General features: G+C 29.0%; 1 protein-coding gene across 4 annotated transcripts in view; it reads left to right on the forward strand.

Annotated features, from left to right (window-relative positions):
- LOC136988209 (neural-cadherin-like) overlaps positions 1-27,349 on the forward strand; it is a 173,265-nt gene extending 145,916 nt beyond the window's left edge. For 2 of the 4 annotated variants that reach the window (XM_067286049.1, XM_067286048.1), the window contains exons 18-36: positions 805-1,126; positions 3,400-3,630; positions 3,706-3,965; positions 9,370-9,629; positions 11,061-11,194; positions 11,284-11,532; positions 13,207-13,416; positions 13,711-14,001; positions 14,088-14,335; positions 14,412-14,689; positions 16,339-16,684; positions 17,222-17,470; positions 17,536-17,716; positions 17,796-17,962; positions 18,035-18,338; positions 20,615-20,795; positions 20,998-21,239; positions 24,997-25,242; positions 25,318-27,349. In XM_067286049.1, coding sequence (XP_067142150.1) covers positions 805-1,126; positions 3,400-3,630; positions 3,706-3,965; positions 9,370-9,629; positions 11,061-11,194; positions 11,284-11,532; positions 13,207-13,416; positions 13,711-14,001; positions 14,088-14,335; positions 14,412-14,689; positions 16,339-16,684; positions 17,222-17,470; positions 17,536-17,716; positions 17,796-17,962; positions 18,035-18,338; positions 20,615-20,795; positions 20,998-21,239; positions 24,997-25,242; positions 25,318-25,577 — 4,659 coding nt within the window. In that variant the 3' untranslated portion in view covers positions 25,578-27,349. Of the gene's footprint in view, positions 1-804; positions 1,127-3,399; positions 3,631-3,705; positions 3,966-9,369; positions 9,630-11,060; positions 11,195-11,283; positions 11,533-13,206; positions 13,417-13,710; positions 14,002-14,087; positions 14,336-14,411; positions 14,690-16,338; positions 16,685-17,221; positions 17,471-17,535; positions 17,717-17,795; positions 17,963-18,034; positions 18,339-20,614; positions 20,796-20,997; positions 21,240-21,425; positions 21,689-24,996; positions 25,243-25,317 lie in introns of all 4 variants that reach the window. The other 2 variants (XM_067286047.1, XM_067286046.1) reach the window with 1 other exon arrangement.
- Positions 27,350-27,564: the final 215 nt, after the last annotated feature.

The raw sequence follows: 27,564 nt of genomic DNA on the forward strand, positions 1-27,564 counted from the left end.
GGTTAGAGAAAATAATTATTTTATTCTGTTTAAAAGATATTAAAATTTTTATTTCAAGAAGTTGTTATTTATATTTGTATGCTTAATATTAAATTATTTTTAATGCATCTGTCAAGGGATACAAACATTCTAAGAGATGTGAGTAATATTTATCAAGACAGCCTCAAGTAGTTACTAAAAGGAATCTAATAGATGACAAACTTTGTGTGTAATTCTATTATATTAGTTGATCCAAACCTAAAACTGGTGATAGATAAATATATAACTGAAAAATTTTAATGGATTTTGAAATATATCAAAATTATCTACAAAGGCCAAGATTTTTGTTATTCAAAAGAAATTTAGGTTTTGAATCTTACTGTATAATTTTGACATATATTGTTGTTTGAATTGAAAATCAAATTAATAACTTCTTCTATTTTCACAATGTAATTATAACATTTTTATTTTAATCAGATAAATTAAAATTGGAAATTGGCTTTGAATTCAAACCAATTTCTGTATCTTTCTGTAACACAATCCTTTATCTTCAGTTTCTTCTATTACTGATGTTTATTTTGGAAAATTTTATAACTCAGGTAATATTTTAAATATTACATATTAAGAGTATTTGAGAAAACAAATTTGTGCTTTATTGCATGAGCATGAACACATTTTAATTTATTATGTGCTTAATTATTTATAATAAAAATCATTAATAATTAGTTAAATGTGTTATTTTCATAATAAACTATAACATTTTATTACTATGTTAAAATTTTTATTTCATTTTAAATAATTATTAAAATTTGAATGTTCTTATAGGTAACTGCAACTGATGGAGATAGGGATAGACATTCTGATATAGTATATTTTTTAACTGGTCAAGGTGTTGATCAAGAAATGGCAAATAGTAAATTTGCTATTAATAGTACCACTGGTGAAATTTATGTACTGAAACCATTAGATCGTGATCTTCCTCATGGCAGATCTCAATGGAGATTCACAGTATTTGCAGATGATGAAGGAGGAAATGGTCTTGTTGGTTATGCTGATGTGTTAGTAAACTTAAAAGATATAAATGACAATGCACCTTTTTTTCCGTATGCTATTTATACAGGAAATGTTACTGAAAATGGCACAGCAGGTATGGCATATTTAATATATTTTTATATTTGTTGTTTGAAAAACTAAGGAGATTAATTATGTAAATTATTAAGTCTTTCCATTAATAATTGATAAGTTAAACATCTTTCAGCCAAATATTTTAAATTGCTTCTTTTAATTATTTTAAGATTTAGTTGAAGAATGTCCAACAAATCAAAAAAATAAAATTAATATAAAATTTGGAGTATTTTATCATTAATTAATACATAAACAACAAAGATATATGAAATTTGTAGGGTGTCCTAAAAGTTATTGTGCAGTAAGAAATTTGTAATGGCATTACTTATGAGATCTGTAAGCAGGAGCGAATCCTGACCAAAATTTTTGGGCATGCTGAAAGTTATAATAATAATAATAGGCCTATCTCTAGCACTAAACAATAAGCAGAAACATTATTTGGTGTGAATAAAATAAGTATGGACATAAATAAATAACGACTAACCCGTTACAAAGCTATACATCCACAAGAGCCGAATTATCGGGCTAGAGTTGGCTATAATAAATAAATAATTAATAAGACAATTTGGCACTAGAGCTTGGCGTTAGGCGCCATCTCTTACTAAACTTAATAATTATAATTAAATTAAATAAATAATTTTAATAATTTGGAACTGGAGGAAAAGAAATCGGCCCGAAGCGGGACTCGAACCCGCAACTTCAAGGGTTAGTCGTTATTTATTTATATTTATATGCCTTGCCGGGGTTGCGATGGCCGGTTGAGTGCCTTGGGAGGACGTGGGCACTTGATGTGTCCCCAGCCGGCATTGTAATGACCGTCGATGGTCGTCATGTTAGCTTATATATACTGGAGGAGGCGATCGGACTGAAGGTCCGGGTAGCATAACTGGTAACGTGTCTGCACGGATAGCAGAAGTTGCGGGTTCGAGTCCCGCTTCGGGCCGATTTCTTTTCCTCCAGTTCCAAATTATTAAAATTATTTATTTAATTTAATTATAATTATTAAGTTTAGTAAGAGATGGTGCCTAACGCCAAGCTCTAGTGCCAAATTGTCTTATTAATTATTTATTTATTATAGCCAACTCTAGCCTGATAATTCGGCTCTTGTGGATGTATAAGTATGGACTATTATAAAGCCCGTTATATCTACACATGAAATATATGAAATATTATATTGAAAAAGTATTAAAAATTTATGATGATAATTTAAATTTTGTGGGCTTTGACACTGAGTGCTCAGGGCTTAAACCCTATTAATCTCTATGTAGATCCACCCCTGTACACAATACATGTATGCTGACTGGGTACCGCAAGCTTTTGATACAATCTGGCCGTGTTAAGTGCTTCGAATGATGTCGTGCGCGCACACTTGTTTGCTGCGGAAAACTTTCACATGAGCAAGTGATCGAGTTCCCACAAGCATCGCACTATCTTAAAACAGCTAGCCACTAGCTGCCAGTGTAAAAGGAAACACTATAAACACTGTTTATAATCCTAAATTAAAAATCCATTTATTATTATAATTAAAATTTATATGAGAAGATGGCATATCCACCTACTTCTAGTCAAATTAATTAGTAAGTAGTCATTGACATAGCCCAAAAATAGCTCAATAATTCAGCAGACCATTTGGCAACAAAAGGTGATTTTTTTTGATGTACTTTGTTTTCAGTTTTAATTAATAAAAAAATTACCATCCAAACTTTTTTAAAAAACATTCTTAGTTTAATACTCAATACAAAATTTTGATACTTTGATATTAATGTTTCAAGCAATTGGTTTTTGAATTGAGATGATAGATTTTTGATAGCTGATCACACATGATCACATTGTATAAAAATATGAAAATAAAATTAAGATAATTAGTTCTGCCAAAATGGCTATTTCATATTAAAGGAAATATACTACTGAACAAAAGAAAACAAAACTGTCGTTTGAAGCGTTTACAAGTTGGATGGAAGCATTTTGTTTAGAGTGTAACAAAATTTTCCTGTTTACATTTGGAATGGCAGTCATACTGGCTATACTGCTAATCTCCCTTTACAAAATTACGTTTTTCTACTTGACTTTGGACAACATCTCTCTCTCCAGTAGAAAAAAACTTGATGTCTATCTGCAAAGTGAAATTTGATAAATTTAGTTTTTTATTTTTTCTGATCAAATCACAAAAAATGAACATAAAATATGCATTTTTGTCTTGTTTCTAATATATTATTAATCATAATAGTAGAAATTAAATTTCATATCAGATAATTTTAATAATGTTAAATTACACTTACAAATATTTTTATTTAGGTATGACAGTTATGACAATGACTGCAACTGATTATGATGATCCAAATGAAGGTTCCAATGCCAGATTAAGATATTCTATAGAACAGAATCAAGTAAATGAAAATGGAGAACTGATTTTCACAATAGATGATGAAACAGGAGTGATATCAACAGCGGTTTGTTGTTTGGATAGAGAAACAAATCCCGAATATACAATAAAAGTTGTAGCCATGGATGGGGGTAGTTTAAAAGGTAAAGTAACATTTGAGTAAAAATTAAATCTTACATATTACATGAATTATTTAAAATAATTATATATTATAACAGGAACTGGTACAGCTACCATAAAAATTAAAGATATCAATGATATGCCACCTGAATTTACTAAAAAGGAATGGTTTGTTGAAGTTGATGAAACTGAAAGTGATGATATTCCAGAAACACCAATACTTGTGGTTTCAGTGAATGACGGAGATCTTTTAGAAACTAACCGATTCAGCTACAAAGTGATTGAAGGTGCATTTGGGGCTGATAAATTTACAATGGTCACCAATTCTGATGGTACAGGATCATTGAAAATTGCCAAGGTATTGATATTTCAAAATTCTTTTTTTCAAATATATAATTCAAATAAAGTTTATTGATAGTATAATGAATTTCTTAACATTGAATGTTTTCGTTTTATAGTTTTATTTTATCTTACAGTAAATATATTAAAGCCTTTAATTAGTTAACTCATAAAATTTTTATTTTCTTAATTCCATGTGAGAAAGACTTGTAAATTGAAGTCTCTTTTACAATGTAATCTTTTATAGTAAAATTTGATCTATTAAAAGAATTTTCACTGAATTATACAAATATATAATTGTACTGCAATTTAAAAAAAAATAAATGTAGACCTATAAATTTTCACTGTCTGGCTTTTTAGATTTCTAAATTTTAAACTATATTCTTCTGAATAAATTCATTATACGAGTAGAATTCTACTTTAAAGAGAATCATATTATTTTACCAACCTAACATTTGAAAATATTATTAGCTAATCTGAATTTAGTATTTGAATATATTTTAGTTATTAGGTCAAAATTCTATTTAAAAACAACAGATAATAACAACAAAATAAACGACAAAAATACATAAATATCTCATACAAGATATTTATATATTTTTTTTGTTTAAATATCGTGCTTTTCTTGTGTAAATAAAAATTATTAATTTAAATAACTATTGTTGTAACATACTGCTATTTTAAGGAACAACAATACTGTTTTATTTAATTTACAAAATATATAGACAAAAAGAATTAGGTACTCAACCTTGCCACTTAGGCAAGTAATATTGATACATAAATATCTTATACAAGATATTTATGCATTTTTTTTTTTGTATCAGTATTTTCTACCGTCTTAAAAGTTTAAATAATAAATCCTATAGCTAACATTTTTAACTACAAATTTTGCTAATGATATCTTAACTATATTAAGATACATGTTTATAATTCAATTTAAATGCTAAAATTTTCAAGTCCAAATATATTTAGTTGTTTAAGAGCCAAATTATTAGGTTAAAGTTAAATAATCTTTATTAAAGTTTGTCTAGTTAAATTTGAAAATAATCAGATTAATTTTCTTCATTGCTGTATATTCAAGTATATTGTTGTTCATTTTCTTAATGATTTAATAATTAATATTGCATAATTAAATTTAGAAAATGTTAGATTTGGTTAGTATAGAATTGAAATTTTCACTTTACTTGTAATAAATATATTGCTAGTATTGGTATTGTTTTTTTGCTATCAAAATAGATCTTTTTTTAAGATCAGTATGACTTCCTAGGTCAGTGTTTTTCAGCTTTTTTTTATCTGACGGTACACTTGAATGTATAATTAAATTTCTGCAGAAAAATCATGATTTTAAAGTTGTTTGTAAACATTCTATTGCCATATTACTTGCCTAAGTGGCAAGGTTGAGTACCTAATTCTTTTTTCTATTTTTTTTGTAAATTAAATAAAACAGTATTATTGTTCCTTAAAATAGCAGTATGTTACAACAATAGTTATTTAAATTAATAATTTTTATTTACTTAAGAAAAGCAAGTAACATTGTCTTGATTTGCATTTAAAAGTGGCATGATGATTGTCTTTAGAAACCTGCCCAGTGTTTCACTATTTCTGTTAAAATAATTTAAAGTAATTATGGACATGTGTAATATCTTCCATAAGCTGAACTCTATGTTCCTGTGAGGTCCCTATATGCCCTATAATAAACTATTATGAAATTACAATGCATGTTGAACTATTATAATAGTTCATCATGCATTGTAATTTTATAATAGTTCATTAAATTAAGTGTGGTAATTTTGTATTTGTCTGTTTTCATTACATTGTTCACCTATTGAGATGTAGTAATATTTTAATTGTTGTGGATTGTATAATACTGCTAATAATTCTGTGATTATAGAAGAATTGAAATAGACCTGTAAAAGTGTAATGCTATATAATTTTATCATCCAATGTCATCTATCAAGTCAGTCCATAAGTCCATGCACATTTTTATGACCTTGAGAAAAATCTTGTTTTGCTGTTAAAAATGTCAGTCTAATGTGATAATTTTTACACTGAAGTGTTAAATTGGATCTCATTCATATAACTGTTCAGAATTGTGAACATTTCAGTTGTTTATTTTCGGGATGAATATAAAAGACTTGTTTTATACTTTTTACTTTTAAGTGGTGAGAATGCTACAAATGCAGCCAAAAAATAAATACTGTACATAATCAAATTGTAATTAGTGCAAGGACTGCACAGAAGTGGTTTGAAAGATTTAGAAACAATGATTTTAGTGTGGAGGATAAGGCTCGTACTGGAAGACCCGTTGACTTTGATGATGATGCTCTCTCTGCACTAGTTGAAGCAGAACCATCTTTAACAGTTGATGAAATTGCGGAATGTTTAAATTCATCCCATGGAACTGTTCATAGACACCTATAACAAATCGGAAAAGTTTCAAAGCTAGGAAAATGGATACCACATGAACTGTCAATAGCTAACAGACAACAACGTGTAAACATTTGCACGTCTCTTTTATCCCGTATTGCTTTAGAACCTTTTCTTGGTAGGCTGGTTACTGGAGACAAAAAATGGATCCTCTATAATAATGTGACGAGAAAAAGACAATGGATGGATCGCGACAAGCAGCTAAAACCGACTGCAAAAGGTGGGTTGCATCCAAAAAAAATCTTTGTCTGTTTGGTGGGATATGTCAGGTGTAATTCACTTTGAGCTGTTAGAACCTAATCAAACAATTACAGCTCAAATGTATTGTAAGCAATTAGAGCGTTTAAATGAAAAATTGAAAAAAAAATCGGTCGTCGTTAGCGAACAGAAAGCAGGTTCTCTTGCAGCATAACAATGCCAGACCACACGCTGCAAAAATAACTGTACAGAAACTTGAAAGCTACAACTGGGAAATTTTACCTCATCCACCATATTTGCCAGATATTGCTCCCAGTGATTATCATCTTTTTCTCAGTTTGCAGAATTTCTTAAAAGGGAAAACTTTTGAGGATGGGAACAATGTAAAAAAGGCTATTTCTGAATATTTTGATTCAAAACCGAAATTATTTTACGAAGACTGGATTAAAAAGCTACCATCAAGATGGCAAGAAATTGTACAAAATAATGGTGAATACATTATAGATTGAAATAAAATTTAATTAAAATTTTTTGCTGCTTTTTTTGTAGATAAAAATACGCATGAACTTATGGACTGACCTGATACATTAGTATAATTTGAGAGAAAAAATACACTTAACACTGAAGACGGATTAATTACACTTCAATCTGAAATCCATGTCATCTTTTTCTGAAAAGAAAAAATAAAAGTATTTGATCAGTTGTAACTGGATTTTTTTGAATGACCAGAGAGACCTTGCAGGCACATAGAGTTCAGCTTGTAGAGGATATTACACATTAATGTTGCAGCTCCCCATAAAGTTTAAGTATGGACAATTATAGATACATTTTTGATTTAAAGAAAATTTCATTTTCAATGAAATATGCACATATCATTTTGCTTATAAATATATAATTTTTACTACATTATGTATATGTTTGTTATAACAATGAAAAAACTTGTATAAAGAGGTTTTAATTTTGACAGTTTTGACATTTATTGTTCTTTGCGCTTCTTTCAAAAATTTTTGTGGCACACCAGTTGAAAATCACTGGCCTAGATACATGATATTATAGTTTACTTTGTAGTTCAGAAGTCATTTTCCTAGGAATCTACAAAGGCTGATCACTTTTTCAGTCTAGGTAGAATGTAGTGACTAGTCTGTATATTGATAACAGGAAGTCATGTATCTTTCTGAATTCATATGCTAATGAAAAGATCTGCTTTGAAATATTCAGTTTAATCATTCATAAGATATAAACAAACAATAACTAACCCGTTGTTGGTCTTTATATATAACTGCCGAATTATCGGGCTAGCAAATGGCTATAGTAAAATTAATAATTTAAGTTAATTTGGTTCTAGAGTTAGGTGTTAGGCGCCATCTCTTGCTAAATTTAATAATTAGAATTTTAATAAATAATTTAAAAACTGGAAGAAAAGAATCGGCCCGAAGTGGGACTCGAACCCGCAAATTCTGCTATCCGTGCAGACACGTTACCGGTTGAGTGCCTTTGGGAGGACGTGGGCAATTAATGTGTCCCCAGCCAGCATTGTAATGACCGTCGATGGTCGTACGGTAATCTTATATCAACTGGAAGGGGAGATCGGACCGAAGGTCCGGGTAGCGTAACTGGTAACGTGTCTGCACGGATAGCAGAAGTTGCGGGTTCGAGTCCTGCTTCGGGCCGATTCTTTTCTTCCAGTTAGGCCTAAAATTTATTTAAATTATTTATTAAAATTCTAATTATTAAATTTAGCAAGAGATGGCGCCTAACGCCTAACTCTAGAACCAAATTAACTTAAATTATTAATATTACTATAGCCATTTGCTAGCCCGATAATTCGGCAGTTGTTGGTCATTCATAAGATAACTGTAGTTTCAAATTATGTTCTGTTTTTTCCCTATAGATTTTTTAATGTAATGGCAAAATTATATAATTTTTAAATCCAATAATTTAATATATAAAAGATAGTGACTGATTTAAAAAAGTAGGGAGTGAAAAATTATATAACATAATCTGATAAAGCTATGATTAGTTTTATTGATGCATTACTGATTTACAGCACATCTGAATAATAATGTCTTTAAATAAAATTAAGCTTAGTGATAAAAAATTATTAGAGAATTAAATAAAATAAAAAAAATCATGATAAGTTTGTTTTGAACACATCATTAAGCTCTTTTTTTTTAATATTTAGGTATGAATAAGTATATGTTTATTATAATTTTGAATTAACTTAATAAAAATAAAGATACAGTAAAGTCTGCTTAACATCATCAATAGGTTCTTGGAAACAGATGTTAAGTGAAAACAACATATAACATAACCAATTTGCTGTAAACTAAATAACATAAACAAGATTAATTCAGTTAATAATAATCTAATTTGATTATATTTACAATCTCTAGCATTTATTTTCTACATCATAGAACCAGTTTTAATATTTATAAAAAAAATTTGACAACAATAATTGTAAATGATTACAAATCTATCTTTCCTTGATGATGATGATATAATAAAATGATATTAAATGAGGATTTGTTGTATTGTTATTTGTTTATATCAAATTTAATATAAAAAAAACAACAAATTAGTTCCAAACATGTGCGCATCCACATACACAACCATATCTATATCAAATCATCATAAATATATTTTTCTAATTAATATTAACTCTATTAATTACTATTTTAATAATTAAAAATACTATAACTTCTAAGCATCAGGTTTGTGATAATATTGGAAACTGATTACTTAACTTAAACTTTATTTTATTCTTTTAAATATTATCATAATTTATATTATTTTTATAGCCTTTGGATTTTGAGGATCCACAACAACGATATGGCTTCAATATAACTATTCAGGTTAGCGATCATGGAGGTGAAACATCAGATGCATATCACGTAGACTATGCTAAAGTTCGTGTCCGTTTACAAGATATTAATGATAATAAGCCTGAATTTCAAAAAGCAAATATTGAAGTTACTGTTGAAGAAAATGCCCAAACAGGTACAAGCTTAGCAACATTTAGAGCTACGGATGCAGATCAAGGAGGAAAGTCACAAGTGAGGTGAGAATTATATTTTGATATTTTTGTAAAAATTTATTTAAAACTTAAAAATGAATGAAACTTTTAAATAAACAAAATCTTTAATAATTTGATGAAATCATATTGGTTTATTATTCATGTAATTATTACAATAGTTTGAAAATAAAATTTGATATATTATTATTTGGTGTTAGGTTTAATTAATAGCAAACAATTATTTAATGGAGTTTAATTTAATCAATAAGAAAATTGTTAATAATAATAATAATACAATTATGCATAACAATTTTACACCACAAATAACACTAGAACATATCAAATGACAAATTGCAGAACAATTACTCTAACAAACAAATACTCCCAACATCAACAACAATTACAGTATCCATCAGGATCATCAAGATACATGCATTGACAGTACTGTTCCTACCACCACTATTTTCATTGATGCTGAGAATATCAACACTTTTTTACTGCCTGAAATAGATTCAGGTTTAATTCACACTCTCTCTCCTTTTCCAAGAAGCACTCATTAAAATTTACAGGCACTGAAATGTGTGGTCCTTCACAATGGCCATACATTCCCAAAATCAACACTTTTAAACTAGTAGGGAAAACACTTACATTATGTGAACATTTACATATTACCAAATTGCACTCATTCTATTTCTACACTTTCAGACATCCACACACTAATCTATACTGGTACAGTCACAGTAGTGACCTATTGTGGACTAAAACTACATTCACAGACAGAAGCATGCAAATCAAAAACCTTTCAGAAGTCTGCCTGGCAAAGAAGAATAGAAACATAAATAAACAATATTAGACAGTAGCTAGACAGACTGACACAATATGCTAATAACAAAACCCTCAATTAATGAAACAATTAAAAAATTTTTTCAAGAAAATTAAAACACCCAAAGCATGAACAACACAATGTCCACATTATAGAATACATTCACACATTGAAACAAAAAGGAGCCAATCAACAACTTTATTTCACCCAAATGGATGAAATGAAGTTGTTGATTGGCTAGTATTTTTGGAGTCTGTGGATGTGATAATTCCTTGAAAATAATGATGTTTGAACTGATTATGTATTGAAACTCGAGATTTATTTTTCTATTACCTTAACATAAAATTTATCTTATAGCTTTATCAAAATTTTTTATAATTTTATTTTAATACTTAGTCTCTTATTCTTTGGTTACAATCATGCATTAGCCTGTGTCAAAAATAGAATCCCTTACAGAATTTATGTATAAAAACATACACTTGAAACGTTTGATCAAAAAGAATTAACTGCTGTCATTCTGCCAAACTATTTATATAGGTAATACAAAATTGAATAAAGCAATTCAATATAGCATCTTACAGAATATTTTCCTATATTTATTTATTACTAATAATTAATTAATGTAGCAATAATAATAAAATTTATACTTCCAGTTATTCAATTGATCGATCATCTGACAAGAAACGGCAATTTACAATTGATAGAAATGGAGTTGTGAAAATTCAGAGAATGCTAGATAGAGAAGAAACTCCTAGACACCAAGTAAAAATACTTGCAACAGATGATGGTATGAATAAAACATTTAGAATATATATGAATGATTTTATTTTAAAAAAAGAAGTTAGAATATTTAAAGATATCTGAATTAATTTTTAGGTTCACCACCACGTACTGCAACTGCAACATTAACAGTTGTTGTTAGTGATATAAATGATAATGCACCAAGATTTGTTAAAGATTACCGACCAGTTATATTGGAAAATAGTCCCCCTCAAAGAGTAGAACAGATATTGGCTACTGACGATGATGATCGGTCAAAAGGAAATGGGCCACCATTTACATTCCGTTTAGATCCCAATGCACCAGACATTATCAGGCAATTTTTTGATGTTCATCATGATCCTAGTGAGTTTTTTGTTTTTTAACATATTTCATTACAGGTATTTTTTTCATGATTCAATAAAATTTTTATTTTAAAAAATGATTTCATAATATATTTGTAGTTTTTTACTGCTAACCATTAAACTTGAATAGGACTATTATATGAACATGAAACATTTAATCTTATATAGCAAAAGCAAAGTGAAATTGAAAGATCCTGTGAAATAAACTATTAATCATTTTGTTTTATAGTTTCCAAACGTTCACAAAAACTACTATTTAATTTTACATAAAAAGCAGTTTAATTTATTAGCATCAGTTAATTTATTGTAATGCAAGATCCCAACCTCTTGTTAACAAATTCACATTTCAAACACATGGGTAGATAAAACTTGTACTATCATTAGATTTGTGTTAATTATGGTCATTGAGCTCATATTTCTCAAACATTGGTTCATGGTTCAGCAAATGGAATTTAACAATCTGTAAAAAAAAAAAATTAACAAAACTTTTTGATGAATATAAGAAATCCTAGATGTAAACAGACATTTTAGGATAAACAAGTATTATTATTAATTTTGAGCAAAGAATGTTTTAGTTCTAGTTCAATTCTAAATCATGCAGTATCTTTTTAGCTTTTATAATTAAAAAATTAAGTAAAACAACAGAACAGCAATACCACTGATTACTTTGTTTGCAGTTGAATTATTTTTAAAAAATTCTGTTTTTGATCCTGTTACTGTTACTGTTTATTTTGATGAAAGAAAGATCATACATTAAAAAATCGTTTTTTAATGATCCCTGGTAATGATCTGGAAAATTACTGATCAATGACTTCTAATCCAAAACATAACAGGTTCATAAATGAAAATTAGTTTTCACCATCCTGATCTTTTAAAAATTTTATCCACTGTCAATGACTTTTTTTTTTTTTTTTTTTTTTTTGCTTTTACCAACAATTTCATTGGTAGTTTTGGTCAGTTATTTCATCAGAAGATCTATTATTAGTCATTTTGAAGTATAATATAAAAAAACCCAATACCTCTAATGGCTTTTCTTCAAGTTCTTTAGTGACATTTTTAGACATTGTCTTTAAGTATTTGAGAGATTAGGAAGAAGTCATTTGCTCTCTGTTTATTATAACATATATATTGGTCTTGTTTAATTACATATTTTGTCACATCGCCTACACATTTTATTATTAAGCCATCAATAAATTTAACCTGAAAAGTTTTTCCCCCCTCTTTTCTCTAAGGTGACTACAGCCCTTCAACAAAACAGCAAGAGATTTCATTTTAATTTCATTTTCATTCTATTGTTACTATATCATAGTTGTTTGTAATAATGAAAAATATATATAATGTTTACTAATTAAAATTTGTTTAATCCACTGTGCTCCATGAATTCATCAGTTCATTTTCTAGTTACCCTTATTCACACATGTTTTTAAAAAAACCCTTTAACTTTTTTAAAATTATCAGTGCAAAAATTATCAATCATTTCAATTTAAATAGACAAAAGTGTTATTTGCCATAAAATTTTCTGATTGAGGAGAAACTGACTTAAGGATTTAGTTGTCATATAAATACATAACAACCTGGAAAAATGTGTACTTTTTCCTTGAAGTTGTTCTTACTTATGATTTATTTATTTTTATAATTGTTTTCTTAGTACTGATATGCATATATAATTCCATAGCTGGTGCAAATGGTGATGGAATGGCAGTTGTTAACTCTAAAGTCAGATTTGACAGAGAACAGCAAAAAGAATATTTGGTACCATTAGTTATGAAAGACAATGGAAATCCATCTATGACAAGTACTGGGACTTTAACAGTTGTTATTGGTGATATTAATGACAATAGAATGCATGCTGGTAGCAAGAGCATTTTTGTTTATAACTTCAAAGGTATTAAACATTTTTTTATTTGAATTAACATAAACATATAAAATTGCTTTTAACCTTTATAAATATATTTAATATTGAATGAACTATTTAAATTTATTGTGTTTATATGATGAAGAAGATGATGCTTTTTATTATATAATTTTACATGTATTATACTAACTAAAATATATTTATATTTAATATTGGAATTAATAAATCTTTTTTATATATAAATTAGAAGAACTACATAAAAATTTGGCATTACAAATTCAAGATTTTAAGTTTTATCTAATTAAACCTATGCCTTCTTCACAGGAGAATCGCCTCCAACACCAATTGGTAGAGTTCATGTTGAAGATTTAGATGATTGGGATTTACCAGACAAAACTTTCTTCTGGGAAAATAACATGCCACATCCAAATTTTGATTTAGATGAACAGACTGGTCTCATTACAATGAAACAAGTTACTAGTGGAAGAACTTACATTCTCAGATTTGTTGTATTTGATAGATTATTTTCACAGGAAGTTCAAGCTAATGTTTCTGTTACTGTCAAAGAGATTTCTGAAGAGGCTATTTATAATTCAGGATCAATAAGAATTTCTGGTTTGTAATAATTTTAAAGTTTTTTTTTTATTTATTTATTTTCAAATCTGAAGCATAAAAGAATAATAATAAATCATTTGTTACAGGTATTACAGCTGAAGACTTCATTAGGGTCTGGAATTGGAAAGAAAATCGCCAAGTTATTAGTAAATATGAAAAGTTTCGTAACTGTATTGCACGTCTTACTAATGCGCGTAAAGAAAATGTTGACGTCTTTAGTGTAATTCTCAAACAAGAAAGACCTCCTATCACTGATGTAAGATTTTCAGCACATGGATCACCCTATTATAAAGCAGAAATGCTCAATGGAATAGTTGCCTTAAATAGAGAATTGGTAATTTTTTGTAAGTTATAAGATTAATTATATTGTATAAGTATACAGTTTATTCACTTCATTTTAACATATTTAGATAGAACAAGAAGTTGGCATCAATATAACAATGGTTGGAATTGATGAGTGCCTTATTGAAAATCATAATTGTGAAACTAGTTGTACAAATGTTTTGATGGTGGATAGACAACCAATTATGGTAAATGCTAATCGTACATCATTTGTTGGAGTAAACACGTGGGTTCAACCAAAATGTACGTGCGGTGCTAGAGATTTTTCAGAAAAAGAAAGTTGCCGTAAAAGACCACCTCCTTGTTTTAATGATGGAATGTGTTCAGAAACAACTATTGGAATAAAGTAAGTACTTAATATAAAGAAAAATCATTACTAATGTAAAAAGTATATAGAAATAAAATAGTAAATTTAAATTTAGTTTACAAATAGCTACATAAAGCTTCTGTTTCTAAATATTTTAATTTTAATAATTTCTTCATTAGTCATTAGTGCAATAAAATAAACACTCACTAAACCCAATAATATTAAGCCAATACATCACCAAATGCCATAAATAACCGGGCTAACTTTTGGATATATACGATTAAAGATTATAAATAAATTTGGCACTTGAGGTAGGCGTTAGGCACCATCTCTTATTAAAATTAATAATTATAATAATTTAAATAAATTTAGATTAAACTGGAAGAAAAGAATCGGCTCAAAGTGGGACTCGAACCCGCAACTCCCGCTTACCGTGCGGTCATGTTGCCAGTTACACTACCCGGACCTTCGGTCCGATCTCCTCTTCCAGCATATATAAGCCAAAGACATAACCATCGACGGCTATTACTTTAATCATATATATCCAAAAGTTAGCCCGGTTATTTACGGCAGTTGGTGATGTATTGTCTTAGTGCAATAAAATGCTTTATTCAAAAATAAACTGAGATTTTGGGTCTCTGCTATTGGATTGAAATATGTGATGTGTGTAAAGGTATGAGTTTCCAGTTTATCAGCATTTAATAATAAAATATTTGTGATTGTATTCATGTAATGAAGTTTTAGTTATTATTATATATAAATTTATTTATATATATTGTATTCTCTGAAGTAAAGAATTAAATTTTTGTAATATTTAAATGTAGAGGGTGAAATTTTTGAGAGATAATTATGCCTGTATTATTGTTTCTTTATATAATGTAGATTGAACAAGAGTTATAATTTTATCACTTACTGTGTTTATTCAATAATATTTATAATGACTGAATTAGCAAGTAAAGAATAAATGTCCTATAATACATTAGTTATATTTTAGTTAGCATCAAAAATATTAATGCAATCTACTCATTTTAATACCAAACACATACCAAATGCCTTATTACCAGCAAGAATTTTTAATAAGATCAACTACTTCTATTCTAATAAAATTAAACTTTTATTACACTTTTAAATACCCATTATTTCTTAATTTATTATTAATTTTATTTATTATTATACCTTCAAATTATGTAGTATACTTTGTTTTAAATCATGTTTTTACAAGTTGTAACACTTAAATTTCTGTCCCACAATGCAACAAATTTTTAACATATTCAAAAAGGTAGAGAACCTGAAGACCACATTACATATCTACATTAGACCAAAAGTGCTTGTTCTTATTCAAAATTTTGCTGATAATAAGATAATTGGTACTTATTTAGCTAACTGAAATATTATTAGAATGTAAAACTTAATGCTATTTTAAAAATTCTTTTTAAATTTATTATGTTTAAATCCTTTTCAATATACTTGCTTACCTTATTACTGTAACAATCATACCTTATTAACAATGAAAGTGGTGAATGATTTTTTACTATTAAATTAATATTTGATAATGGGATCTTAAATTAACAAAAAATTTATTTTTCGGTTTTGTAAATGAAGCCATATCATTTTTGTTAATGTACATTTAATAAAGGATTATAACAGTTTTATATTCATTCCAGTAAAATATATTTGAATCATTGTAGATGTAAATGTCATCGTGGATACGAAGGACCACAATGTCAACAGACTACTCGATATTTCAATAGAGGTTGGGCCTGGTTTCCTGCATTGCAACAGTGTGAAGAGTCTCACTTCTCATTGGAATTTATGACTCGCAAACCTGATGGATTATTATTTTATAATGGTCCTATTTCTGATCCAGAATTTGGAGAAGAAGTAGTTCAAGATTTTATTTCATTGGAACTTGCAAATGGCCGACCACGACTTTTAATAGATTTTGGTTCAGGTACATCAGAAGTAGAAGTTTTTGTAAAAGAAGGCCTTCATGATGGAGAATGGCATAAAATTGATGTATTTTGGGATAGAGAGGTAAAATTTTTTCATATTATATTTAAGTTTTAAAGGATATAAATCAACACTTAAAAACTACTTTTAAGCTAAAAATTTTGTTTTTCTTTGTTTTATTTTCAATTTTTTATTTAGTTTCTTAGTTTAATACCTGTATTTTCTGCTTGATAAATTAGTTACCATAATTTTGTATGGATATACAGACTTAGATTGTGTATTTAAAGCTCAGTTTGAAAGGGGGTATGGATTATGTGATAAGGTGTATTACATGGAATTTTAAAATATAATTAATAATTCAGCAAGCAGTTTTTCCTTTGTCTCTAAAATCAACTAAGAGCATCTTTAGAAAGTGTGAAAAAAAATTTTTGTATTCTGCAGACATTCTTTTACCATTGTAGCTTTTTCTGAAACCACAAAAGATACACACATGTATACTTAGCCTTTAGTGTTCTCTCATTCATTGTCTTTACATTTTGTATTATACAGTAAATTTTTAGAGCTTAAAAATATTTAATGCATTTAAGAACTTTAATATAAAAAATAATTATTTAATTTCAGACGGTACGACTAGTAGTCGATAATTGTAAAAACAGTGAACCCAAAGATGATACTGATCCACCTAAAAATGGTCGTTCTAGTTGTGAAGGTCATGGTGCAATTGTAGCATTCAATGAATTTCTAAATGTCAATACACCTCTACAGTTAGGTGGTGTACATCATCAGAAATTAAATAATTATAATTGGAAATTTCAGCATACAAGAACAGGATTTGAAGGATGCATCAGAAGAGTTACTCATAACAGTGAAGTATGTAGATAGTTTCATATTATTTCATTTAACTCTGCTTTATTATTAATTAGTTTCTCCTTTAGATGTATGATTTAGGAACTCCTGGAAGTTCAAATGGTAGTAAAATTGGTTGTCCTCCAGCTGAAGATTCTTGTTCTGCTAACAGTGTAACTCGTCTTTGTGATCACGGCCTATGTGAGGGTACATATAATTCTGCAAAATGCATATGTGATCCAGGGTGGCATGGTGCTCGTTGTGATAAAGGTAAATAAAGTAGTTTAAAAGTTTTTAATTTATGTATTTCTTGTTATTTGATACTAATATTTTTTATTCTTCCTATTAGCTACACAATCAAAAATGTTCGAAAAGAGTAGCTATATCAAATATGCATTATCCTTTGAACCGCATCCATATGTAACAGATATACAACTACAGTTTCGAACAAGACAAAAACATGGAGAACTTTTCAGAGCAACTAGTAAACATGGACGAGAATACTGTATATTAGAGGCAAGTTATTGATTTTTATTTAGATTTATAAAATAAAAAATTCTTTTAGTTATATTATTTTCTATTTTACAGATTAGAGATAAGAAATTAAGATTTCGTTTTAATTTAAATCATTTTCGAACATCTGATGAAAAAGAACTTTCACTTCCTTCGGCTCAAGTTAGTGACGGTCAATGGCACACTGTACATGTTTTACGATATGGGAGTACAGCAAGTATTTCATTAGATGGTGGTGGTGGACGTCGTTATAATGAAATATTAGATTATGAAAATCAGCATCAATTGATGGAAATAGAGAAACAGAATGTGATTGCTGGTGGAGATGTCCAATATTTAGGCCCAAGAGTAACGGTAGTTGAAAATGATTATACCGAAGGTAAAGCTACATTGAATTTTGATAAATTTTCCATAAATAAATTTATAAATTTGTTCATATGCTGGCAGATCAGCCATCATATGAATTATTTTCATAATATTCTTTAAAAATTTTTATTTGAAAATATAATTTTAAATATGAACAAATGTTTTGAAAAGTTAGAAAACTCTAGGTTTAAATTTTGTTTTTAAAATTTAATAACAATATATTTATAATGCATACGAAATTATATAGTCAGCTATTGTTGTTGAGTTAAAGTATTTTTATATGCATTACTTAATAAAATATAAACAAACACCAATGATTATATAATTTATTAAAAATAAATTATATAATCATTGGTGTTTTCAACCAATTATAAAAATATCAATGTTTGTTTATATTTTATTTGAAAATGTTTGACCTCACTGTCAACTGTCATCAGTACTGATAGGGAGAATAAAATTCAAAGATTTAAATTGACTAATAGTTTATGTACCTGTACCAGTAAAACAGAAAAATTATACATGATTAAATTGGAATTTAAGAATTAACATTCAATATCATTATTGATATAATGGATGAACCAAAAATATTGAAACCTGGCAGGGTTATTTCTATATATGAGACATTGATGCTATTAAATTTTGGTGGTTAAAGATGAAGGGATGGGGGAAATAGAGGTGGTCATGTGTTATATCTTGAGTGGGATCAGACTTAATGAAAATTTTGTGTTCATTATTGGCATTATTACAATTTCTTTAAAAATCTCACTCCTACTCACCAGAAATAGACCTTTTTATAATAATTAATGATACAAGATTCTACAAAATAATTTTATAACATATGGTGTCAAATGCAACTTTAAATTTGTAAATTGAGTGCTAAGAAAGTCAAGCAAGGGCACTTTCCAGTTTTTTATTAAGATTAAATAGGTAAAATGATGTAGAATCTCATTTACAATGATACTAAACTGAATTATTATGATTTCATTTATGTTTGTAAACATCATTATTACAAATTCAAAACCTAATACAAACAAAATTCTTACTAAGGGTAACCAACTATTGAAACTAATATCTCAAATACTATAGTGGAGATAACAGAGACTTATCACACTGCTACTGTTACATCAAAATGACACTTCTATCATCAGAAACCAACTTTATTACTGGTATTTTGTATAAGTTGCTTTCTGATGATAGAAGTGTCATTTTGATGTTACCAGTAGCAGTGTGTCAAGTCTGTTATCTCTACTATAGTATTTGAGATATTTCATTAATTAGTTTCATTAATTTTCCAGGCAAGCAACTCTCTTATAATAAGTAACTGACTATTATTTAGAAATAAACTTTATTAAATATTATGTAAAGATGTGAAAAATAAATTGATGATAATTTGTTTTAAACTCTGAAGCTTAGGAATATATCAGATTTTATTTAAATATGCAAATTTTAGTGAGCATCATGAAAACTTTGAGAATTATTGTATTAAACCAGTGATTCTCAACCACTGTGCCACACTAAAGTGGCACAGTGGTTGAGAATCAAAAACCTGCGGCATCACTAAAGTGCTGCAAGATTTTTGAAATGTGCCGTCACTGCGAATACCCGTACATAAGTGACGTCAGACAAGTAGTTCAATAGGTTCTACCTTCCTAGGGCGCATTTGGAAATTGTAACCGGTGTTACTGGTAACTGCTGGTAGTTACCAAAGCGTTTAGACAATGTGACCTAAATAACCAACTGCGTTTAAATCACTGTTAAGACGTCCTGCGGTACTTCTGAAGTAACTGTGTGCCGCCAAATTTTTAAATTATTAAAAGTGTATTGTGACAAAAAGAAGGTTGAGAATCACTATTAAACTAATGATTATAAGTTTTGACATAGAAATTCTTTCAATTTCTTCAGAATTCACAATATGTGAAAAGTTGCTGTAGATTGTAATAAATTATACAAAATACAAAAATTAATAAATCTCAAACATATTAATTAATGTAATGAACTAAAAATAAAAATAATCATATTTTGATTTTGAAAGCAAACTATTAATCAGTTGATTGCTAGGCATAATGTATCAGAGCAATTAATTTTGAAATGTAATATTGCATACTCAGAGATCTAGTGGTGGTGCTTTTTCTTAATCAAAAATTAATAAATGATTTTCAGGAAAAGTTTAATAAATGTACTCAAATATCAATACATCAAGATAAAATGTAATATCTTGAAGTAATTATATATAGTAATTTTTGATATAATTAATTATTTAATGTTGACATTAAAATTTAATAATTATAGGCTGTATGAATGACATTCGTCTTGATCAAAAATATCTACCAATGGAAAACGGATCAGAAAATGCTGCTGTCGTTGAATGGCGAAATTTAGTTGATGGTTGTCCTTCAAATGATCCATGTCATGGTGTAATCTGCCAGCCACCATTCATCTGTGTAGATTTATGGCGGTTACATGAGTGTCGGTAAGATGAAACTGTTAAAGTTTCAATGCATATATAATTTTTCATGAAATTTATATTAAATTTGCATGTTATATATAATAAAAATATATATTTAACGAAATAACACATTTCCTTTCCCTTAAAATTGCCTTAAATATGAAGCATACTGTTCTGTTCTGTTTCCTTATTCTTTGACTGTTCTGTTCTTCTGAATAACAACTAGATGTCGTCAGGGCTTTATTATAACAGAAGATGGTAAAAATTGTACAGACAATGATGAATGCCTTAATGAACCTTGTTTAAATGGTGGATCCTGTGTTAATCGCTTGAATGGAGAAGGATTTTATTGTGATTGTCCGCTTGCTTTTGGTGGTGAATTGTGTACTGCAAGACGTGAAGAGAAAGTTATGCGTCTAAGTATGGCAGCTCTTGCTGCAATTCTTGTCTGTCTACTCAATATTCTCAGTAAGTAACTTCTTTTTCTGCTTTTACCAGCAGAAAGTGCCACTAGGTGCAACTGAACTGATTATTCTAATATTTTCATGACCTAAACCATTCTAAATCTATTTTTCTTCTTTACTAACCTGAAAAATATGCAGTTCAGATGTACAAGTTTATTTCTGCTGGTTTAATATTCATATTTTTCTACAGTTGTCCAAGCGGTTTTCAGGTATCTGGAGATGGACTGAAATGTACAGACTTGAATGAATGCCTTTCTCAGCCCTGTGGCAGAGATGGCATATGTGAAAACTTACCAGATGGAAATGGTTATAAATGCACATGTCCTGGAGATTATGTATGTCATCAGTGCAGTTGTTGGGATGATAATATCAGAAGCAAATTAAGAAAACCTACAGTTACTCTTGGTTATGGTGCATTGGCCATCATTCTTGCATGTCTAGCAACTTGTCTCAGTAAGCATTTTATTGTATGTAAAGAAAAAAAAGAGAGTTGGAAATTATCTTAAGTTAGTCTAATTTGAATAAAGTTATATAGAGTAAGTCTTATTATGTAGTATATAATTTTCTAATATAATAATTGAATAATACAGAGGAAATATACTGTCTTTTGGCATTAAATTTATTTACTTGATGAATTGAATGAATGCAAGTATTTTTGACATTTCAAAATGTCATCCTCATGCAAATAAAGTACAGTAAGACCCTGTTTAACACTGTCTTGATTAACGCTGATTCAATATAACACGGTCTGCTCAAAGCCTAAAAAATAGCTCAAAATTTATGCCGATTCAAATCATCGTGGCATTTCATTGATTCGTATATAATATGATTATTTATGAACATGAAACAATCAGCAAAAGGTGGCAATTCATCGTAGCACTGTACTTTCCTTAAATCTATGTTTGTTTTGTGCACTTTTGGAAAAAATATAACATCATTGAGGCCATAAGAAATATCGACTTGGCTTGGCACGAATTAACTGATAAATGCATGAATGGAGTGTGGAAGAAGTTATGGCTGAAGGTATCCAAGAATTCTCAATGAGAAAAGCCTATTGCTATATCGTTAAGTTGACCAAATTGTCAATCTAATTGATACAGCAGGACTAGGAGATGTAGACAAGGAGGAGGGTACTGCAGGTTTCTGGTGAGAGCCTTGCCAATTCCTTCAAGAACTGGCAAGAAATTCTTGCAGAACTGGAAAATAGTGATTCTGAAAATGAAGAACCCAAAGAATTTCTCTACAGATTTCCTTCATAAAAGTTTGGTAATGATAGCCAAAATCGTTGATGAAATTGTAACGAATGATCCAGATTTTGAAAGGAGTGCAAAAACAAGACGAGGCATTTTGGATGCGATCTCTTGCTACTGACATTTGTTTAGTGAAAGAAAAAGAAAGCAACAAATGGAATTACACGACTTTTCTGATATCCTTGTTGTTTGCGATAAAGCCAGGACGTTCATCACAAAAAATGAACTTTACATATCTATGTGCATATGTCTGTTATTTAACATATACTATTATGCAAATTAATATAAAAATAACTTAAAATTAAAGTAAAATTTGTTTATATTTGGTGGCGTGTTCCCCTTTCCCTATTTACTCTGTGTTAAAATGACCTTGTTTAATGCTGTTTTGTTTAGCGCTTTGTTGTCTAGGAACACATCCCCCATTAAGCGAGGGTCCTACTGTATATATAAAATTCAAATAGCAATTTTTAAAAATTCCTTATGTTGATCAAACATAGATCTAGTCATACATAGAACGACCACTTGTCTATTTCCACTGTACACCACAAGTTCAATTTATCTCCATACATCATACCAGCTTCTTCCTTTCAGCTGTCTGGATACATAATTCAGCTACAGCTGTCCTTATTTGTAGGGCATACTTATATCCCTCATCTCCAGCTTTGATAAATGATGAACTGCATTTAGTAGCTACCACTGTATACAATGCTAGTATTTGCTCTTCAAGTTTAAATATATCAACGACCTGGTCCACAGTTCTCCTGCCCACTGTTCACCAACAACAAAGACAAAAGGCTAATATTTGCACAACCTCCTATTCCATACTAGGGGCCTGTTACTTTATGAATAGTTCATACCAGCACCGGATCCAATAGGTGCGAGGCCCGATTGAATTTTTTTTTTTTTTTGCAAGGCCTTTCAAACTTTAAATAACAAAATTAATTAACAGTTAATTTACACATTGAAATATAGATTTTAAATATTTATTCAAAACAAAATCCAATTATAAAAATCAAAAGTCATGAACCATAAGGTAGACAAATTTCTACATTAAAAAACCTGTACCAAATATACATTTTATTGAATATAAACATACATAGATATGTTTTAGTATTTTTGTATTTTTAAATGAATATAACTACATAAATTTTTGCCATGAAAATTCTTCTAATATGTTGATGAATGAATATAACTGAATTTTATTGAATATAAACCTATGAAGAGATGTTTTATATGCTCCGAAGTTTTTGTTCTGTAAAATCTTCTAAAATAGTATCAAAATCCAACTGGCTTGCTTCTTGATTCTCAATTGACATAATCGCTAAACTGTTTAATCTATTTTGAGCCATTGTCAATCTTAGATAGTTTTTTGTAAGTTTTAATCTAGAAAATGACCTCTTTCCAGATGCAACACTCACTGGAATTGTTAAATATATTCAAAGGGCAATAAATAGGTTTGGAAATTCCATAGCTCTGTTATTTTCGGATAAAAATTGAAATATTTTAAATGGATTTTGGAAATATTTTGATGAAAGAATATTTTTAATATATAAATTTTGATGTGCTGTAGGGCCTGATTGGTGCATGTTGCTCCAATTGCCTCAAATCCGGCTCTGGTTCATACTTACAAAAAACATAGGGTCATACCATCAAACCTCAGCTATCACCTGTAGAATTCTATGTAATGATAGGAATTATCTTACTCTTTAGGAAAAGTCTGGAGTTTACATAATTCTATTACAGAAAGTACAAAGGGAAACAAACATCATTTACAAGGGTGCCACAACTAGAAAGTTAAGCCATTTAAATGAACATCAAGATGATGCTAAAAATAGCACATCCTCTACTGACCTTGTGAAAAATATTAGAAAATAATTTTACATTACTATGGGCCTAAACTTCCCATTCTTCAGCAATGTTTGTATTGCAGAACCCTGTTCATCTGGGATTTATTTTTGTTAAAATTTTGCAACTTTCTCACTCTCAAACTCCCTGATACGTGGATTGTTTTTTATTTTAGCCTTATTTTGTTTATTATTTTTGTTATACATTTTTGTATTTTATAATCACATCTAATATATGAATATCTCCATATTTGTTTAAATTTAAATCAAAACTTTACTGCACATATTTGAATTCTATCACTTATTAGGCATTTAGGTTTAGAATGCATTCTTATGTTCAGTCAACATAATTTGAATAGAAATTTTTAAATTCTTTGTTTGCCTGAGGGTAACATTTTGATACGTTGAAGGTACTTGCATGTATTCAGTTCATCAAGTAAATAAATTTAACACTGAAAGATGGTATATTTCCTCCATATCCTATATTTGGCCTCATATATGAATTTACAAATTCTTTCAATGCTTGAAATAAAGCAGTATCATAAAAAATGAATTTTTTTCTTGCTGCTGGATTTTGTACAGTTATTTTAAATTATGTTAATTCATTATAAAGATCTTTATGAAAACTGTAAATACAGAAATTTACACAATTATTCTTTTATTTCAGTTTTGGTGCTAGTTATTGTTGCATATACAAGAAGTAGACGTCCAGAGCATAAATATGGACACGGAGATGTTGATGATGATGTTAGGGAGAATATTATTAGCTATGATGATGAAGGTGGAGGTGAAGATGACATGAATGCATATGATATAACTCCATTACGCATTCCTATAGATGCTAGTGGCATTCCAATAGGAGTTAAATCTGGGCCTGAAAAGCCTCCTGCAAAAGAACCAAGACAGTGGCAGGGTAAGTTTTTTGATTTGTTAAATTTTAATTATTTATAATTAAAATTTTGAAAACGGATTCTTTTAATATTTTTAGCACCGCCTGGTAATCATCCAGATGTAGGAGATTTTATTCAAGATCATTTGGAAAAAGCTGACCATGATCCCAATGCTCCTCCATTTGATGATCTTCGTAACTATGCATATGAAGGAGGTGGGAGCACAGCTGGTTCTCTGAGTTCCCTTGCCTCAGGTACTGACGATAATGATCAAGACTTTGATTACTTAAATGGATGGGGACCACGATTCCAAAAACTTGCTGACATGTATGGACAAGGTGAAAGTGAAGAAGATTAAAGTTTGTGTATTTGAAATCAAGTCATTTTGCATTTTGCCAGGGAATTAATTTCCTCTGTTGGACATCCAGTGGTGTTTGATATTGCAGCACTTAAAGCTGTGATGATCTCAATAATTGAGTAATTTAGAAATATATTTCCACATCTATTATTGGTGTGAAATTTGACTACAGAAGATATATTGTATGAAATTTTTTATTTCTTATTTTTTTTATACTGATTTATATGTTTTTGCCATTTTTTATGTTCAACCCACTTATAATTTATTTTATTGTGTGATCAAAAAGGCCATTTTACCTCACTTTTTTAAATTACTATTACAAAAATCAGCTTTTTTTTAGATTTACCAAATTTTGAGTATTTAGATTTTATTTTATTTAGCATGAAATTAGCTCAGAAGTAATTTGTCATATTAATTGCTTGTTAAATATTCTTAAATTGATTTATTACAGTATCTTTAGTAAGTTGTATTATGGCAATGTCCCAAAATGACTCTGCCATCACGTGCTCAATGATCTAGTGGGGAAAGATTTGCCAAAACTTTTATGTAAAATACGTACGTTGTGTGGAAGAAATTTGTTAAAATTTACATCCATGAGTTATATTTGTTGCTATATTAAATTTATTAGCCAAAGCAGTATCATATAATTCAGGGAATATCACATATGAAGTCAGAATGAGTCGAGAAATATACTTATTCCAATACATTCCAGGCACTTTCCATATCAAACAGTATGGGATAGATGTATTATAAACATACCATTTGGTGCTTTTCCACCAGTCCTCCTGTATTGTGCCAAGAGAGAATGCACATGCCTCAACAGGCACAATCAGAATATTATGGGCAGCTTTAAATTCAAAATTTAGCTCGACAAAAAAGGGATTCTGTGGTGTTAAATAAATTTTCAGTTAGACATTCTGTATTTCTTTAACTATATTTTCTTTTTCCCATCCTTGTATTTAAATATTTCATATTCATATTGAAGAAAATTAGGAGATGTGATAGTCAAGTTTTAACTTTTGCCATCAATTGCAAAAGCTGAAAGCTCACAGACTGCCATCACTGACATAATCACAGGTGCTTCTTAATTGTCGGTGCATTATTAAGTTATGTAAACAATCTTGCAGGAGTAGAAAAATCTCGGCACTACCAATTCACGGGCATGCATTTTATAACTGTTCCTTAAAACCGAAGTCATTCAGAGTTTATTGTATTGTTGGTATCCTCTGAAACATGCCCCATTTGTTACTGTATGTACTATCTAGTGTGAATTTGTAACTTTCCACTTGTTCTTTCAATTATAAAATTAAGTAACATAAATCCCTTCCTACAATTTTGTAATGATTTTTAAGGGTTTGGGCACGTCAGACATGTTCTTTGGAAGTAACATATTAATAATCACTTATCAAATGCAGTACCAGTTTTTGAAATAGTACATTTACATTAAAAACAGGTAGTATGGAGTTCCTAAAAATAAACAACTATCAGAAGTGAAGTGCCTAGTGTAGCCATCTTTTGTAGAACAGGCTGCCGTAATGCCCAAACCCGTCTTCACATTGACTCCTGCCACATTTGTACTCAAAAATGAAAAAATCTTGGTTTCTTTGTCATCATGACCAATTTGCCTTTATATATGAAATGTTTTGTTAGTACATCAACAATTTTACTCATCACCACTTTTTGTCTTTAATCCTGTCTTTTCTAAAAGTCCTGTTGTTTGTAGTTTAATAAGTGCATTGTTTGCAAATTAATAAAAATCTGATAAAATAAAATTTTGATATCATATCTTTGTCACATTTAAAAAATTTTATACAATTAAAACACTTGGATTTACAGATTCCTGGAATCAGAATGTAGTGAATGCATTTATAAGCTGTTGTGCTTAGCTAATATTTCTTGCTGTTTAAAATTTTAAAAATTGTGACAAATTTGACCAAAAAGATTAAAAGATTTTTAACTTGTTTTTTAAATATATTACTATGTTTGA

The sequence above is a fragment of the Centruroides vittatus genome, unplaced genomic scaffold, assembly GCF_030686945.1.
Source record: "Centruroides vittatus isolate TY-2023 unplaced genomic scaffold, ASM3068694v2 scaffold_324, whole genome shotgun sequence".
Taxonomy (NCBI): Eukaryota; Metazoa; Arthropoda; class Arachnida; order Scorpiones; family Buthidae; genus Centruroides; species Centruroides vittatus.